We start from the raw sequence: 18,727 nt of genomic DNA on the forward strand, positions 1-18,727 counted from the left end.
AAGTAATAAAAAATGTAGATTACATAAACCAAAAGAAATGCTTGCAAAATAATTCTTGTAAGTAATAAAAACAGTAGAGAGAGAAAATAAACTATAAATTTATTAAACCTAGCCGACTAAACCCACATCAAGTTCTAAAACTCTTGGAAGATAGTTACGTCTACCCAAAATCAATGCTTAGCGCTTTTCGCATTTAACTCGAAGTTGCGTGGGGTCTGTACAATAATTAACTTAAGCCCGTGCCTAATTACAAATGTACGTAGAACAGCTAAATTTAATTTCAGTCGTGCGAGAAAATTAACAATTAACAATGAACCTCATGATTAGATTATAGTGTGTACAGCATATAAAGTTTCTAAAGTTATTATTTATGTCTGAATGTAATTTCCCATTTTGCTATTTTTTGATTACCACTACACTGAAACTAAAACCTTACCTTACCATTTAATTGAAAACGCGGTTGATTAAATGAAATATTCGTCATACTTCTAATAAAATATTTATTGATTTAAAAAATAAAACATTGTTGATTTAACCAATGGATTCCTTGTTGGTTTAACAATACTTTTAGATACGTCATTTTAAATAATAGATTTTTTTTAATTAAAAATTGTTCTATCAAGTTTATTCGGTTCTACACTATTATTATATCTTAATAATTAAATATTTGCTTAATTCATTATAAGAACGCACGGTACCCCCTCCGGGTACAAGTAGCAATAAACGTAGCACTCAAATTTGATCGGTTGTGATGTATTAACATAATGATGTATAAAAATAAAACAAAAATATATTTTAAAAATGATAATTATTGTTTTGATTGTATGAAAGTGATAAATATTGACTTATTTGAAGTACGAATATCGCCAGAGAAGCTTATTATTATACCTTACTTATCATTATTTCCAAAAAAAGACAATTATAATATTTTAAATTTCATTATTTAAATCCTAATTACAAAAAAAAATAAGTTTTAGTGGATCAATTTGGTTTTAAAATACTATATTATTCTAAAATTCTTAAATAATAAAACGAAATTCAATTATTTATGGGTTAAGATTTTCTCGCGCTATCCGGCTTATTTATGAATTGCACGTTTAAAAGTATAATTATTATCTTGTTTTTATTAAAACATCAAATCTGTTTTGAAATATGTTATAAGATTAATAAAACCAAACAATGTAACTAATTTGACACAAATCCTAACTAATCTGCTTAAATATTTTTTGTATTATACATACAAACGTTATAAAATATAGATATAATTTTAGCAGTTTAACACGGTTAATATATTTTTGAACTTTTAACGATAAAATCATTGAGACGACATTTCAAAGGTTAATTAGTTCTGGACATGTATGTATTAAAATTAAAACAATATTTTCTAGACTTGTGGCGTCATCTAATTCGCTAACCTAGTGTTTGGACTAAATAAAATTCAGAGGTCTAGATGGCGTTTGAGATGGCTTTGGTTATCGATTCGCCGAGGGTACCTCCCTAGCAGTCAGTCCATTAGACTGTTGGTACCAACAAGGACAGCGTTGACCTTTCCTGTAGGACAGATGACACGTGCGCGCTGATGACACCACTAAAACATGGAGTAGGTAAATATTTTAACGATAAGTTATATTTTCCAGGGCTTTTAATATCTTGTAGAACCAACACCGAGAATATCGCAATGATTAACGCAATAATACTATTTTTTTGTTGAAAAATGTAATTTTCGAATGTATCCTTGATGTACTAACTTTTACACTTTACACATAATATATAATTTATTACTAGTGACGTCTCGTTGTTGGTGCGAAAAACGGAATTTTACCATTATATAAGCTACGCGTTAACTGTTGAATGGTTTTGTTTAATTTGCGTTAAAAATGTGTAACTGTTTAAAAATTCCTATGTAACTTTTTAGATAAACAGCGGGTCCGGTGACCTTTTTGAGTTTTTTGTGTTATTATTATTTTTTCTGAAAAATTTAAGTGTTATAAATTATATCAAATACCTATGATAAACGTTTGTTGAGTGCCTTATCAGCTAAAAAAAAAAACCGATGGAGTACGATAAAAGCTTCGAAGCTTTGCGCCGTCGCCTGTTTGAGGTTATCTGTTCGGCGGTGGCGGCGACGTCGGTCTAGATTTTATTGATTCGCGCCGCCTGAAAGTAACTAGTGCAAGGCGCCTGTGTAAAAAAAAAATCAAAAATATTTGCGCTCACTCGTGGTCTCGCCGCTTTCTTAACATTCGTGTTCACGCATACGACCACTGTGAAAATATACGGCCATTATGGGTAAAAAGAAACCGATTCCGGTGGACGAGTTGGTGGTGCCGCCGCAAGACACCCGAATATGCGGCACGATATGCGTTTGCCAGATGACGGCCGTGCTGAGCAGCGTGGCCATCGTGTACCTGACCGTGGCCATATACATGCCCACTATGCGCGAGTTCCAGTCGGGCATATCGGAGAACCCGGTAATATGCACAACTACCAGGAACGTGTCGTCGCAGAAGTGCGACTGGAGCTCGTGCAGCGAATGGTGCCTAAGTAAGCCGTCCGGCGGATGTGCGCAGATCTACGTGAACATCCGGAACAACGGTTCGGCGGTGCTGTTCCAGAACTGTTCTCACATCGTCAACAAGACTTGCTTCGGCATCGACCCAGAAAACGCCAAGAAGTACACGTGCATCCGGGACGAGTGCAAAACGCTAACGGGTACGTTCAACTGCACGGACGGCGTGTGTATAAACATTACGGACGCGTTCCGTTGCGAGTTCCGCAACACCGAGACGCCGCCTCTCAAGTGCAACTTGCACCGAGGTAAGATCAACTGTATGGGTATATCCGGGCTGAACAACTGCGTGCGAGGCGAGTGCAGTCGTATACTAGAACCGTATAACTGTGACAGACGGTGCGTGGACATACCGACCAGAAACAAAAACGTGATCGTTTTGAACGGTGACCGGACGTTCCTGTCCCGATGCGATACTGCCGCACATATACCGGGTTACGCGGACGGCGATCCGGTTCCGCCCGCTGGCTCATCGCACAGTCTGCGCAAACAGGTGTGGTCCGAAGAACAGGACCAGGTTCTGTTGACGTCATGCATGAACATCGTGCCGAACGGGCCCGAAGAAATATTGGCTACTGACTGCGTGAACGGATCACTGCTGCGCAAGGACGCCCTATCTGACTTCGCCAACTTTTCAATGCTGGCCAACCTAAACGCGTACAACGATCGACCGCTAGTGCCCGACGATTCGGTGGCGCCCAGGGAACACAAGCTGCTTATCGCCAAGGACAGTCACTTGCACATTAATCTGCAGGGATGCGTCAACACGCTGCGAGGCGAGTGCGATGCGTTTGTCCGACGGTATGGCAAAGACGGGTCCGATCACAATGCCCGGGCTCGATTCCGATGCTACTACGGCACCAATAATCTCAAATTGGCCGTCGTCCGGTTCAACTTGGAGCGCACGTACAAAGAATTTCTGGTGGCGTCCGTCGTGCCAGTCGTCATGCTCATTATATCTTGTCTAACACTGTTGCTGTGCCAGAAAACCGTCGAGGTAGGCGACGACGCCAAAATGAGATTTAAACGGAAAAGCATGAAAACGCTATTCCCGCTGCACGACTGCGAGTTGGACAGCATCGCAGGGCACAGGTCACCCACCGTAGATTTGGACAACACGTCACTCTGAGATTCGCTACGTTAGTATTTATCTGGAAAACAAGTACTTTACCTTGACCTAATCTAATTGTCAAATTTTTTTCTTGTTTTACAGGCATTCCCCTACTACAAGACAGCCCTACCCGGCAGCAACAGATGTATTCGTTGCCGGACTACTAAAGCTTTGTGGTAAAAATCGATCCGGCCGACCTACAACCAAAGCCCGGATTGACGAGGGGAACGCGTGATTGTTGTTAAAACATAATAATTAAGTGTTTAGCACATTAGCTTAAGTAAAAAACCGTCTAAGTGTTATACTGCGCGTTTCTATATTTTCGGTTTTTTGTTATACACCAGAGTTGACGTGTAGGAACTAAATATTTATAAGATGCAGTTGAAAAGTTGTTTATATGGTCCTGCTATGTAATAAGTATTTAAATTAATGTTAACACATTACAAGCATACCGTCATTTTTTGTTATAAACTTTTTTTATTGTACTCTTTATATGAAGGGTGTATCAAAAAACACATTGACATATTCTCTGATATGTATATTGTTAGGAAAAAACAATTTATAAACGCACTTAACAAAAATATAAGCCCTTTAAAGGCTAAACGTGTTTTAATAAAATTAACAATAAACAAAAATAAAAATCTGTTTATAATATGTTTTTTTGGCAGTAGGTATACAATCATAGATATTATGATGATGTGTTTTTTAATGAAAGCTGTAGATTAAATAATGTACTAAAAACTATTTTTGTATAAATTCTGATACACAATGTCAATATATGGCTATTTAGCTTACTAGGGAATATGGCCAAAATAATCTAATTAACAACATTTGTACTAATTTTGCCCAATCGATTAACTTTTGAATTTTTATAATGTCCGCATTAGAACTTAGAATATATGTTACAGTTTAAAAAATTACTTAATGTTTATACTGTTTGTAAAGAGTAAAATTGCTTAAAGTGTGATCAATAAATTAACATTACTTAATTGAATTCAGTTGTATTTAATATCTTTTTAACCAATTGTCGAACATTGACAAATATTAGATTAATTATAGAAAATGTATCGTTTTGGAAAATCAAAACTAAATGTCCAACCAAACATTAGGCAAATTAAATACTTGCAATACAAATTAATTTAGTTTAATTATGAATTATTCGAACAGTTCATTGACATATAAAATGTAAAAAATTGATTTTAGTTATAAAATTAAAATAAATAAATAACACATTTTAAAAATTAAGTAGCAATATAAACAATCTGTTTATATAAAATAAAAATCTTAACGCAGGGAGCAAAGCTAATTATCCTACCAAAAAGTTCCCTATGACACATTTTCATAAGTACTATGATAATTTATTATTACCAATTTGTTTGTTATTCATAGGACAATTGTTCAAATTTAAACTAAACACCTGGCCAAAGTCTAGATGATTTCCGCATAATGTTTGCGTTGTTAACTAAAGTATATGTTTTAATAAATAATGCTTACTAAAACAGTAAAACCTTAATAATTTGAATTCAAATTACATTTTTTTTTTAAAACAAGAATTTTAGAATTATCCATATTTGTGTCATCTGTTAGTGGCGCACACAATTTAATTTAGACTTATATAATAATATAGTAAGAGATGATTGGAAATTCTAACATAATATCTTTATGAGTGTTTGGTATATATAATTAAAAGTGTAAAATCAATACATTTTCATCGATTCATAAACTTAAATTTTTTTAATAAACATTTGTAAACGGGAAAACAAATTTGATTGAAACTACAAAATTTAATAGTGTAGTTTGTTGTACTAGACAACCAAACACTTTATAATTGGCCTCAACTAAATTTTTAACAAAAACTACTAATAGCTCCGATACTGAGAAGGTATCGTTTTTACAATAAAAATGTTGGCTGTCAATTTTTTTCTGTGTACAAATGATAAATAATACATACTTCCATTTAAAAGCTTTAAATTATTTTACTACACATTAAATTACAAATATCCAATTGCAATCAATTAAACGAAAACTATTACTTCCAATTCCAGATAATATAATATGGCAGACATGGTACCCGATGGCGATAAAGATAAGGGGGTTCGTTCCCGGTCAGTCAGTCAGGACGAAGGTTCCAGGTTGTTGGGCGAACCGTATAGCGATGGATTTTGCCAGCGGATAAAGCCCAAGGTGAGCCTTTGCTTGGGTACCACGGCGGCGCTGTCATTCATGATGTTCTTGTTCCTGGTACCATTCGTCGTTGATCCGGCCGTGTCCAGGCTGATCGCCCGGTATTCACCAGAGCCAGGAACGTGCGCACTTCAAGAACATGTGTTCTCTACAGGACTCAGCCGATGTACGTGGTCTTCATGCAAAGAAGGTTGCACGTCGGCCTCGACCCGTTGTCATCAAATTACCGTCAACTATTCCATTACGCCATACCAGCAATACACCCAGGCATGAACTCATTTAAACATAATTAGGAGACTCAAATTGTTTGCAAGTTCAATCCGAAAACAACGATTGATTAGATTTACACATTAACCCATTACAATAGCTTGCTTGAATGTGTTGTTACAGCCTATAGTCATGATGGCAAACACAGTTTTTCTTTTATAACTTTATATCACTTCCTACACTTTCTATCGAAAAACATTTGAACCTATTTAAATAAAATAGTAACTAATGAATTATTGTATTCGTTGACCGATTTCAAATTGATTTTCCACAGGAATCGATGGCACCCGAGTCGTTACAATGGGCCGGCACGGCTGTGCAGTTCCTAGTGAACACCGAGGGGTGCGGTTACCCTCCGTTTATTAACTGCACCAAATTTGCCCGGAAATACGGTTACATCGGTTCTGATTCATATTACTCCATGTTTGTCAGCATCAATCAATCGTCGACCATAGTACTCTACCGGCACGGCAACACCACGATTGTCCTACACAACGACCTACCCATGCGGAACGACATTAAAGTGTTCCCTTGCTACTACAGCCGAGCGTATCCGGACAAGGTAGTGGCCGAATACGATTGGTATCACACAGTGAAAACGCTAGTGGCCGCAGTTGCTATACCATGGACGCTGTTTATCGTATCGTGTGCGGTGCTCTGCTGTTGGTACTGTCCGGCGTTGAAAAAAGAGTTCATGATGCAAAGAAAGCGGAAAGTGAAAACAGAAAACCCGCAACTGGTCATCAGGTGAGTCGAAACAGAGTAGACCAAACGTTACCATCTTAAAGCATTTTTTATCATTTACTTTTTTTCCAGGCGCAAATTGTCAACACGACCATTCAGTACAGACGAGGAAGACGACGATTATTGAATGCTGTTTATATTGCAACATCGAGTATTTTCGCGCGAAATTCAGTGCTGGATAAGCTTTTGGTCCAATTCAAAACCGTTTCAAGCGATAATCAAATAATTTCTACATTATCAAACATTTAACACGTTGTACATGTCGAACAATCTGATCCAATTCGTTTTGAACGTTTCTAAAAAATCGCAGGAGACTCGATTGGTAGTATCATAAACGACGCGTGTATTACGATTAATATTATGTGTTTTCCGATAGCCAAGCATTGTTTTAATACGATATATATTACTATAGGAATCAAAACTAAGAGCTTTATCGAATTCTCATAATATGCGCAAACCAATATTATAAAATTGCTTAATTTTTGTTATATTTTTTTTTATACAATTTTATTAGATACTTTACATAATATTGTATGTCGCCCGTTTCGAATCATCACAGTGTATTGATTATTCACACAACAAATTAATAAACGTTTTTTTTATACAATAAAGAATCGGTTGTTTTTACTTCCTGTTTTTTCTAATTTTGTCAAACAGAACTAGTAGTGCTGGAGTCTAATATACTGACTTGATTATAAACTAAATGTTGCGTATATTTAGAACAGAATTTACCGGTTTTATGTGATATTGAACATAAACTATCATGTACCCAGGCCTCACATTATTATAGATCAGTGAAGCCCCCAATTAGTAAAATACAGCGTTAGATTTTTGTTAGATAGATTTTTTATATAAAATAGTTTTTTCTTTCTTAAGGAATTATTCAAAATAAAAAAATATAGCAATAGTGATGAACAAAAAAATAAAAAATTTCAAACCAGCTTTAATAATACAAGAAATAGTTAAGAAGGGAACGAGAATTACGGAAAAGAAAGAAGTCAAAGAAAGTGTAGCCTAGTGAAATTAACTGGAACCGAAGGAGATTCCTAATAGAAGACAATGTAGGACAATAATAAGGAGAACAAAAGTATAAAATGTATAAGTATACTTAGTGTAATCAGTAATGTAAAACAGTGTAAACGTTTATTTGTGTTGTTCTCTATCAGTGTATCATTAGTATTAACGTTTTTAAAAATATCACTATTGTTTCGATACGAATATGTTGTCAAAATTGCCATTCATGATCTATCATAAGTAAATAATTATAACAGAATTGGGTTATATATAAATGCAAAAAAATTGTTTTGTTTACCCAAAAAATCTTTAATTAATTTAACTTAATCGGATACTATTCAGGTCGCTCAAAGCATGTCTTTTCCATTCGAAACCCCCTCGTATAAATTATATCTAAGTATTTGATAGTTTATGTAATTATATGTATTATATTAATAAGTAATACACGTATTTAAAATTATAAAAAGTACAAGGTTACTCGTCATCGTCATAAAAAACAAACTCTCTTATTTTTTTTTGTTCCGTATTCCTATCAGTAATGGCAATATGAATATCCAGATTTAAAAAAAAACACTATTTAAGTCATTTAAAAGTCTTACTAATATTATTTATTATTTTAGCTGTGTAACTAAGTAAAATGTTCTGATGAAATTTTTTAAAAAAACGCTCAACTTTGACTATAAATTGCTTTTGGATTACAACAAATCCGTAATCCAAAAGCAATTAATCTTTTTGTTGTTGTGTTTTTTTTTATATTTTAATTAAAATATTTTACTTAGGTCCACAGTTTTATATTGTAATACTTATAAGGTTTTCAAGTGGCTTAAATAACGTTTTTTTTGTGAAAATCTGGATTTTCGGATTCGCATCACTAATTAATTCTTATAGTTTTAATCTAGCCACGCCCTATTCATGTTGTATCCGTTAATGGACAATTCATGAGATTCGGGCAAAAACTGTTTCTTTTTTACTATCGTTGGTCGCAGCAATCGGACAACCTAATGTCGGTTCTAGGTAATTAAATAATTAATCGCTATGGTTTTTAAATTGTTGGCAACGGGCGTCAGTAGCTCGGGGTTAATTCGTTTGGACACAGTACAAAAGAACCCGGGCTGAGCGGTAATGGACGGAAATCATCTTAAATACAATCGATTTGACCCAGTGTAACAACGAGAACACGAATAGACAGCAGAAGGGCGGCAAACGATCACTACCCTAAGCCCGGAGAGGGCAGCGTGCTTCAGGAATGAAAACTATCCCGCCAGGGTTCGTCGTTGGTTGTGCTGCGCGAGGGAAACCCCTTTTCCGACACACTATCTACAGCAGCGGGCAGTGCACAGGGGGCTGTCACTGTATGGAAATCGCGCATATCGTTCGAGTAGGTATGCTTTGGCGGTGGTGCAACAGTTTCCGATTAGACGCCCGTCGGCATTACTAACGGTGTGTGCTTAATTCGGCGGCAAACCCCTAAGAGACACGCGCGTTTCAGCATTAAATTCGTCATAAAATAATTATAGCTGCACAACAACAGTTCACCGGCAAGCACCACCGAGCCACGAACAAAGTATAGAAACAAACGAAAAATAAATGCGAAACATCTTAATATAATAATAATCGGATAACAATTGATATGCTCCTCGCCGAAGCACTGCTGACGAAGAATCAAAATATCAAACCGTGAGTACATGTTTGAATACGTTAAACGAATTAAAATGCAATATGGTTCAGTGTATTTTAGTATTAGTATTATTAAATTTCAATTTACAAATGATACAGCGGTTAACAGAGCAGCAATTATTATGTGTATACTAATACACATAATTACTAGTTAAGTTTAAATTTTATAAATGCTATTGTCGTTGGTTTCATTTTTCATCATTTCGATGGCTGTCAATAATTTCATTGCTAACAACAATATAGACTAAAGCCTATGTATTTGAATCCATGCGTGTAAATATGTAATGAGCAGTCATTAAACAAATGTTATGTTCTCTTTGTAATATTTATATGATACATACACGTCATAATAAACACACAATAGTCAATACAAAAAATTGCACGAAGACACGGAAAGCGTGATGACATGCAAATCTACAAAACGCTGCTCATAGAACAAAAAAATAACCATCCTAATGACATTTCACATTTAATTTGATATAGAGCTTAGTATAAACATGAAATATAGAGGAAATAATTACCAAACCATTATTTAAAATACAATTTTAAATTACTAGTCACGACAGTCAAGTTTAATAAACGAAAATATCTATTCATATTATTTTTATAAGTATTTCGTGTTATTTAAATAATCTTTAGTTGAAAGCACTATGCCGAAAAAAAAAATAAGTTACAGTAATAAAAGTTATAAAAAAAAATATAATAATATGACCTATTTATTCGTATTAACAATTTTAGTAGTAATTTTAACCTAGGGGAAGAAATGTGAGAATGACCCTCTTACTATTCGTTAAAAGACTAAAATAAAAAAGTAGCTTTGTCTTATACTAACTTGACAAATACACGAATAGAACTTCTAGCAAAATATTTAAACTAAATATTTGTTTCTTTACGTACCCGTTTTGAATACTGTTCAAAGCAAAGAAGACAAAACAAAGAACATTAACTATTTAGTTAATGAGATAGTGGAGAAAAAAAATATATAAATAAATAAATAATAGAGAGTAAGAAAAAGTAAAAATAATTAAGATTAAAGATAAGTGAGACAGATAAAATAAGAGACGGAACTGCCTTATCAGAACCAAGAAAATGGAAGTACTCGTCGAATTCTCATGACGGTCTGGAAAGATCTATAGGTTTCCGAATGTCCGTGTTCGGACCCTTTTAAAAAAGGTCGGAAATACGACAATCAGAGGCCTTTGGAAACTTCAATATTTTTTGTGCTATTAGGGTTTAGGACGTATAACAATCCCACGTTCTAACTTCTACATTTGAGACTCGGTACATCTTTGTAGCTAAAAAAGTTTTTATAAAATAGAAATAGTTTGAGATTTTAGAATTGCTTGGCGAATATTTTAGAATTTTTCTCGAAATCAACTTACCGACAAGAGGTCCCCTTTTCGCTTTCCATATCTCATAATATATATAGTGTTCAATGTATATATTACATAATATATTCATTATACATATTATACTCGACAAAAAGAGTGTACAACTCAACAACTATTGCTAATTTTTAGGATATTTATTTAAGTATTTATATATACTTACTTTTACAATAATTAATTAATAATTAACCATAAGCTTTTTCGTACATATTTTTGTATGCTTGATTAAGTTTAATAGCAAGTATCCCTTTTTATTTACCGCTCTATACTTTAACTAGTAACTAAATAATTAGATTTAGAAAAACATCAATAAAACTTGAGTTTTATTTACTACCTAATGAGTCAGAGTATTCAGAGTTTTAAATTGTGACGAGTGGTTATGATATAAGAAACTTTATAATATTCTTCTATACATTGCAGTATTTTAGATTACTAGATTAGTAGCGATTTCCTTTATCAGCCCCTTATAGTCATCATGACTCATGATGTTTATTTTAAATGTATTTTGTATACATATTATATTATACTTATAGTTTGTATTTGCTTCAGACTCAATTTACAGTACAAATCGGAATAGTACACACTACACATAATGATCAAAAGTGATATGCAAACCATTTAACGGGTGCTACTCGATAGGTATTTATTACTTTTGCCGTTTTAACACTGTTTTGACAAATGCACATACAAATTTTTATTTAAACTTATCAAAACAACGAGATCTCAACGTGCCTAATTTTGTTTGAAATAATTAAGTTTCTCGAAGTCATATTTTAATCCGAAATTGAGAACTGTCAGGGTTATTTTACATCAACTAAAAATTATAGTTCTTCAATGTGAAATAAATACATATTAGGTGCGATTGCGTTTCAGGTTTGTACAGGCTAACAAAGACGGATGGCGGCCAAAGACCGAGGAGGCGACAAGAAGAAAAAGAACGAACCGCCACCGAAACCTATACCCGAACAGGACCGACATATATGCGGGCTGATCTGCGTGTGCCAACTAACGTTCGTGTTGAGCTCCGTTTCACTGGTGTATTTGTCGGTGGCTATCTACATGCCGGGTTATAGAGCGTTCAACGCAGCCATAGAGACGGTACCGATCATGTGCCAGACGATCAACTCGACCGTATCTAATAACTGCGAATGGGCGTCGTGCGGCGAATGGTGTCTGACCAAAGCGTCTGGCAGTTGTCCGCAGTTTATGGTCACCGTGCGCCAGAACGGCACTGACATTGGCGTGGAAAACTGCACGCGACTGACCAGCGTTTCTTGTCCACAGGCAAGTTAGATTAACTTAACCCTCCCTCCACATATTTCCCCAGCGTTAGGAAGGGTGGCTAAACGTAGTTTTCTGCAAATAAATCTGTGCGCTGGTATTATAGGTATTTTTTTTTCTAGTATATTAAATAATGCATGGCATAAGTAATTGTTGATATTTAACACATGCATGTACGTCACGCGAATGGCAAGGGAGAAGAAATTTAAATAATATATTATAGAAACTGGCCATGCAAGTAATAAAACACAACACTGCGGCAAAACCCTACGCGATCGATAACGCGCAGCCAATTGTAATTTTGAACTCGACAATGAATGCACTTAGGCACGAAGTAAAAGGAAACTTTACTCCGTAGTTGTAATTTTTGAGCTGAAGAGTATGTATTTGACTAGTATATATGAAAAAACAACGGTTTGTATGCGAGGCACACTCTTTGACAAGACTGAGTCACGTACAGCATGCTTAATACCATATTTTTTTTTTTTACTTCGTACAAGCGTGTTAACTTAACCGCCCTGCTACTGATACAGGCCAATCCAGATACACTGAAACGGTACAATTGCAACAATAACAAGGAATGTCTGGGCTTGACCGGCATCATGTCCTGCAGGCTGGGACACTGTTCTAATATGTCGGAACTGTACCAGTGCTATTATACGGTCAACGGGTCCACGATCGACAGCGACCGAGACAACCTTAACCTCAACGGGTACTTCCACTGCGACAACGGCAGGTAAACAAAACGAACATTACAATGTACTTAATGGTTAATATACAATATCATATTGTGTTAAGTAATTCGTCAGTTTTTCTGGCCGTTATTAACGTAGTGCATGCGTTTGCCGTACTTAGTTGTAGCGCAATCACGTGGCCGTTCGCTTGCGACCGGTATTGCAACAAAATCACCACGACTGGCGTGAACGTATTCCTAAGACTGGGCGACACCGTGCACACTGGCGACTGTCAGCGAGTAGTCGCCTACAACAAGGCCAAAGGCAATGCGATCCACGGTGAATCGCTGTCCGAACCCATGGAGATATGGACTGACGAGAATTCCACTATTGGCATATTCATGGCTAGCTGCAACGGAATCTTCCGAGACAGCAGTAACTCCTTGAGGTCAGTACCTCTAATTTTCATTGATTGCAGTAGGAAGATAATAATGTTTTTTGAAGTTATGGAAATAATAACTTAATAAATGCTGTTATATTATAGGGCGGCCGACTGTATAAACGGAACAGTGCTAGACGAGTCGTTAATGCCGCAGCCGTTTATTAACTTCACTACGTTTTGGACGATTTACGAAAACAGCGATAGAGCTCTGGATGAGACAAACACGTATGTGCCCGTACAGTCTTCGTTGACGGTGTACAACTCTAGTAAGTTGTACATTAATCAACAAGGGTGCGTGAACACGTTACGAAATGAGTGCAAAGACTTCAGCAACACTCACGGTCGCGCCGGCGAAAACCACACGGCCCAGAGCCGATTTCCGTGTTTTTATACCAAAGTGAGTCGATATGTCCACAATAATATGCAATGAAGCTACACGAGACATGATCGATTTTACCCTGTTCGCTGACTAATTTTGGTTTTTTTTACTACGTTAGAACGATTCGTCTTCTGCGTTGGCTCGATTCGATTTAAACAAAACGTGGTGGGAACTGATGGTCGGCGTCACCGTGCCCGGTGTGCTGTTCGCAGTCTCCTTCCTGACGTTGCTGATCGTCCATCAGACGGTCAAAGTGGGTGACGACGCTAGGATGACGTGTCAGTGGTGTGCGGACGGAGACGACGGCAACCTTAACGAACCGTTTGTTACCAAACCGTCGTCAAAAGAACGCAAATCGAAAAAACGAGACGGAGATATGCAAGAATTAAGCGTCATCGAAACACTCGTGGCCCAAACGGCTGACATAGCCGACATGGCTGTCGGCCGTCCACCTTTGTCACCCGACCGCCAGCGTCTAGACGTTTAGCGACGTCACTCCACGACGTCATATATATCATATAATAACGGACACCGCTGTCGCCGCCTTAAAAACAGAATTTATATTTTATTAATTGAATTGTTAACACATTTTTTTTTTTTAATTTTACTGACAAATTTTAAAATCAAGCTTCTGCTAAAAAAATGCGTTTATATATACTCCGTGCTATTTTCACCGAAACTATGTTATTTTTTATCAATCATCTTAAAGTGCGTCGATCTAACTCAATCGAATTTGCATATTAAACTCGATTGACACTGTTAATTTTTTTTATTAATATACTTATGGCCGTTCTCACCAGTTAACTTAACATTTAAGCTTAGCCTAAATGTTTTATTATTTCTTTTAAGTCCAACTAGTAAGAATATGTATTTTCTTTTTTTTAAGAACAAAATTGTTATTATCGTTATTTGAATACTTTTATTATCATAATGCAATTACATTAAATACTACGCATACCTAAAACGTTTTTTTTTAAACGTCAATCACATGCTGAATTAAAACTAAAATTTATTTTAATGAATATTGCTTTTCTTTATTGTTTTTTAAGCATACTTAGTCGACAAGCACTTGGCCAACAAGAACGACTTACGAGGCGGGGCGAAATCGTCGGTTCGATATTATAAGCTTACAAAAACTCGTGCTTTCCATAATAAACACAGCCACCACCACCACTGCTACCGTCGCCGCCGCCGAATTATATCGACATATATTTTTTGCTTTCTTTAACGCCATTAACGGCTATTCGTAGCTTAAAACTTGACAGATTGACGTTTTATTGTAAACCCAGCGAACGCATTAAAATAGCGCCCTGACTGGGCGGTGCTGAATGTTCAAAATACATACAAAATCTATAGTTAGCGCACACACGAATACATTAAGTCTTATTAAAAGACAAAATCAATACAGTCAGAAAAAACTGGATAGCTACACCAAAGACGAACGAAGTTCTCACTATTTATTTATAATACAGTTACAATTATTTGCATTGCAGTTTGCACGCGCACCAGTATTATTTTGCACGAACAAGAAACGAGCGAACAGCGGAGAATCGCTTGAAACAATTAATATAAAAAAATAAATAATATGCTAGTGCGAGACCGGTCAAACAGGGAATCTAGAAAAAACCGATAAACTCGAATTAACCGCGTACGACCCCGAGACAACAATAATAATAATTTCGACCCCGAATGCCGACGGTAATGAATTATATTACTGTAGTAATACCGTTTGGCGTCACGCGACCCTTTTTCCAATCCTTCAATAGCCCGCAAACGACATAAATTGAACACAATATTTTCCCGTTGATCTACACACGACATTGTGTATAAGTATAACACCATTATGACAAGTTTGCAACCTGACATTAATGTAATTTTCCGGCGGTCTGACAGAAAGAAACACAGAATAGGCGCAACTATGGTAATAGTGTGCGAGACAGGCGTCGTGACGTTTCTAATTACACCACCACACAGTAGTCAGAAAGCTAATCTATGAGGATTTTATTCATGTTCATTTATTGTTTCATCTAAATTAGGACCTCGCTGAATTGCAATCATGGATAATTCTAATATAATATCATTTTACGACATTATAACATAAAATTACAGTTTTTAGTATTTAAATAATAAAGTAAAAAAAAAAACTTTTTTATGATAATCTAATTCCCTGTTTGAGCGAAGAAAAAAATAATTACATTTCGGTGGTTGTATTGCAGAAGTTTATACGCTACCGTTTTCTCAATTTAGATGTAATTTTACTCATATGTTTAAAAATAGGTATTACACAGACATATTGCATGTCTAGGTGCTTTCGTTATATTAAGTTATGGTAGCTAAAATGGAAGTTGGGAAAATAAAAACTTGTGACATTCTAGACAAGTTTACCATAAAAAAATTTTAATTTTAAATTTAGTTCATAATTTTAAAACCAAGTATAAAATAAAACTTTATTTTTACGAGTTTTTTTAAAAATTAAGTACCTAAATGAAGTATATGTTATTTACAAAACAAAACACAAAGTTGACTTCAAAAGAAAGTTTATCAACTAAATCTGACTTAACCATTGTTTTAAACATCGTAAATAATATTTGAAGGAAAAAATCGTTTGGCTCATAACTACATTTGTGCCGAATTTCTTTCTCAAACATGAAGTGTTTAATGGATTCATATAAAAATCTCTAATCAAATTACTTATTTATTTAAAATTGATGTGAACAAAAATTCTCACAAACCCTATAAGAGACCACCCTAATTCATATACCTTAATATATTTATAAAAATTAAGTTTTAAATGTTACTATAATAATTATATTAAAAGATGGTCCAGGGGATTCCAAGCTATGCATTCCATAAATTAACTCGTAGAGTAACGGTCTTTGGCAATACAGTGTTTTTTATATCAGATACAATTTTTTACATATTTTATATTTTTTTCCAATGAATTTTGTATAAGAAATTTATCTCAAAAGTATTAAACATCTTAATAATAAAATGCTAAATGATAAAAAAAAATACACTACATTTCCAACACTTGGTGTAATACCAATCACTGGTGCCGTTATCCTAATAGATAAAAATATATTCTTCTAGAATCCGGAGTGGTGGAAAAAGAGAGTAAATATATAAATATTCTAGGTTAGAATTTTTTTTTATGTTTTATGTAACTTTTTTCATTCTACAACTTATAAGTGTCATACTAATAAGATAACTCTGTAACAACTATGGATAAGTGTGTAATTCAATTTCAGTGATTTTACAGGGGAGCGATTTTAAACTTTTACCAGCTTCCATAAATCCCTACTTAGCCAATAACTCACATCTCTCTCAAGGTTTTCTTGTTGGTTTAACGAGTTAGACATTAGGTGTACTAGACGCCTTGGACTACATCCTGGCGTACTTAGTCAATTTTGACCAAAATTCGACTTAAACACTTATTTACAGCCGTTACAGATCTATAATCAAACAAGTACTATTTTCATCATACTTATACTATTCAATTTTAAATGATACAAGTGTAGTACACCAAATAACAAATATAATTTTACAGCTGTAAATATATGTAAAAGAACTTGCACCTACATCACGGCCGCAAACAAAAATTAGATCATTAAGAGAATGCCAATCAGCCATAAGCTGAAAGAGATATATATATAAATGTATATCAAATAGTATAAAATATTGTATATATAATGGGGCTATATATTTTTATTTTTATCAACAAAAATAATTATTATGCCTATAGCAAGTTCTTGTAAAAAAATTTTTTTTAGACAATCTAGTACTTACATTTAAGTTTCAAAAGTCTATTGAGCTCTCACATCTAGAAAATACTTTTAAAAACGGTATATTTTTGGAATTTTTATAGTATAGTTAGAAAGAAACAAATGTAATTTAAATATTTTCAAAAAAAAAAAAAGAGTGGATCACTTCAGTTGATTACTCTGTAACCTGTGTTTACATATCATATGTTATATAAAAGATACATAATGTACATATATTATGTGCATGTGTGCATACTTAATAAATATACTGTATGGTATATATAACATAAAACAAATTTAAATTTTAGATGGAATAGAATGTAATAGAAATCTTGTCAGTTCACTTTGTTCGCAAATTGTATTTTTATACATATAATAATATATAATTCTTACAACTATAACAAAAATTTAACATGGTAACATAAAATAAATGATCAAGAAGAGATGAAGAGCGATTCATTTTATATTTGTATAAAACATAACATACTAACATCACACAAAATATAATGCTTCTTGTTTTTAAATTTACTGAATTATTTAAAAGTTTGATGGCTGCTCATAAAATAATTTTAAGTTAGCAACTAAGAATATATATATCAAAATAAGGAAAAAATTTACAATCATCTGTATAGATATATACAGATACATAGGTACATACAAAATACGTAGGTAATCTTACTTAATTTAATGTCAAAGGAATAAATACATCAAAATCAAAAGAATAGATAGGACACAGTTTACCATAAAGCAATTAAAAGTATTAAAAAATTAATCATCTTACTTTATAAACACATGTTAAGTATTTACCCTACTCATAAAATATTAATATAAAGAACATTTTATGATTATAAAACAATCATTATAAAAAAAGTATAGATCTATGTGTATAAACAGTGCCAACATTTACATAACTACCTTACCTTTAGCTCTTCTTGTTTTTTATATGCATGAGCCATTAACAATTTTCTGTCTTGTTCACTTAACGGTGGTTCCCGAGCTGGTGGCCCTGAACCAGTCTTTGTCAACTTTAATACAACTTTTGTTTTTTCATTACGGCCCAAAAAATCTCTCATCTTTTTGTCAGAATCTCGTAATAACTCCCGACCAGAAAACCAAAGCTGAGCTGCACTAGGTTCAATTACCTAAAAAAAAAATAATGTTTTTTTTAATTATATCCTTTATGACCAATTTTGACAGTTAAGCTTATAATTTTAGTACAGTTAGACTAAACTTCAT

At 34.3% G+C, this 18,727-nt stretch overlaps 4 protein-coding genes across 7 annotated transcripts in view; 3 read left to right on the forward strand and 1 right to left on the reverse strand.

Moving 5' to 3' along the window:
• LOC126847237 (cilia- and flagella-associated protein 298-like) overlaps positions 1-18,727 on the reverse strand; it is a 34,399-nt gene that overhangs the window by 13,157 nt on the left and 2,515 nt on the right. Inside the window, exon 5 of the mRNA XM_050587396.1 lies at positions 18,412-18,633. Within this exon, the coding sequence (XP_050443353.1) occupies positions 18,412-18,633 (222 nt within the window). The remainder of the gene's footprint in view (positions 1-18,411; positions 18,634-18,727) is intronic.
• On the forward strand, positions 1,514-7,461 carry LOC126847238 (uncharacterized). 2 transcript variants are annotated; one of them, XM_050587398.1, is made up of 4 exons: positions 1,514-1,604; positions 5,726-6,131; positions 6,406-6,878; positions 6,948-7,461. In XM_050587398.1, exons 2-4 carry the CDS (start codon positions 5,736-5,738, stop codon positions 7,000-7,002), a joined length of 924 nt encoding a protein of 307 aa, XP_050443355.1. In that variant the 5' UTR covers positions 1,514-1,604; positions 5,726-5,735; the 3' UTR covers positions 7,003-7,461. The 2 variants fall into 2 exon arrangements, with proteins under 2 accessions (XP_050443355.1, XP_050443354.1); XM_050587397.1 differs by having other exon boundaries at positions 1,516-1,600.
• Positions 2,049-4,581, forward strand: LOC126847236 (uncharacterized). Its single transcript, XM_050587393.1, has 2 exons — positions 2,049-3,708; positions 3,783-4,581. The coding sequence occupies exon 1, from the start codon at positions 2,286-2,288 to the stop codon at positions 3,696-3,698; it is 1,413 nt and encodes a 470-aa protein (XP_050443350.1). The 5' UTR covers positions 2,049-2,285; the 3' UTR covers positions 3,699-3,708; positions 3,783-4,581.
• On the forward strand, positions 9,250-14,568 carry LOC126847234 (uncharacterized). 3 transcript variants are annotated; one of them, XM_050587391.1, is made up of 7 exons: positions 9,250-9,566; positions 11,504-11,593; positions 11,828-12,238; positions 12,769-12,971; positions 13,091-13,357; positions 13,454-13,748; positions 13,849-14,568. In XM_050587391.1, the coding sequence occupies exons 3-7, from the start codon at positions 11,852-11,854 to the stop codon at positions 14,215-14,217; spliced, it is 1,521 nt and encodes a 506-aa protein (XP_050443348.1). In that variant the 5' UTR covers positions 9,250-9,566; positions 11,504-11,593; positions 11,828-11,851; the 3' UTR covers positions 14,218-14,568. The 3 variants fall into 3 exon arrangements, with proteins under 3 accessions (XP_050443348.1, XP_050443349.1, XP_050443347.1); XM_050587392.1 differs by lacking the exon at positions 11,504-11,593 and having other exon boundaries at positions 11,811-12,238; XM_050587390.1 differs by lacking the exon at positions 11,504-11,593.

Source organism: Adelges cooleyi, unplaced genomic scaffold, assembly GCF_023614345.1.
Source record: "Adelges cooleyi isolate 19-005CV unplaced genomic scaffold, UGA_ACOO_1.1 ACOO_flye_CR_arks_rails_tigmint_CR_PRNA_9, whole genome shotgun sequence".
Taxonomy (NCBI): domain Eukaryota; kingdom Metazoa; phylum Arthropoda; class Insecta; order Hemiptera; family Adelgidae; genus Adelges; species Adelges cooleyi.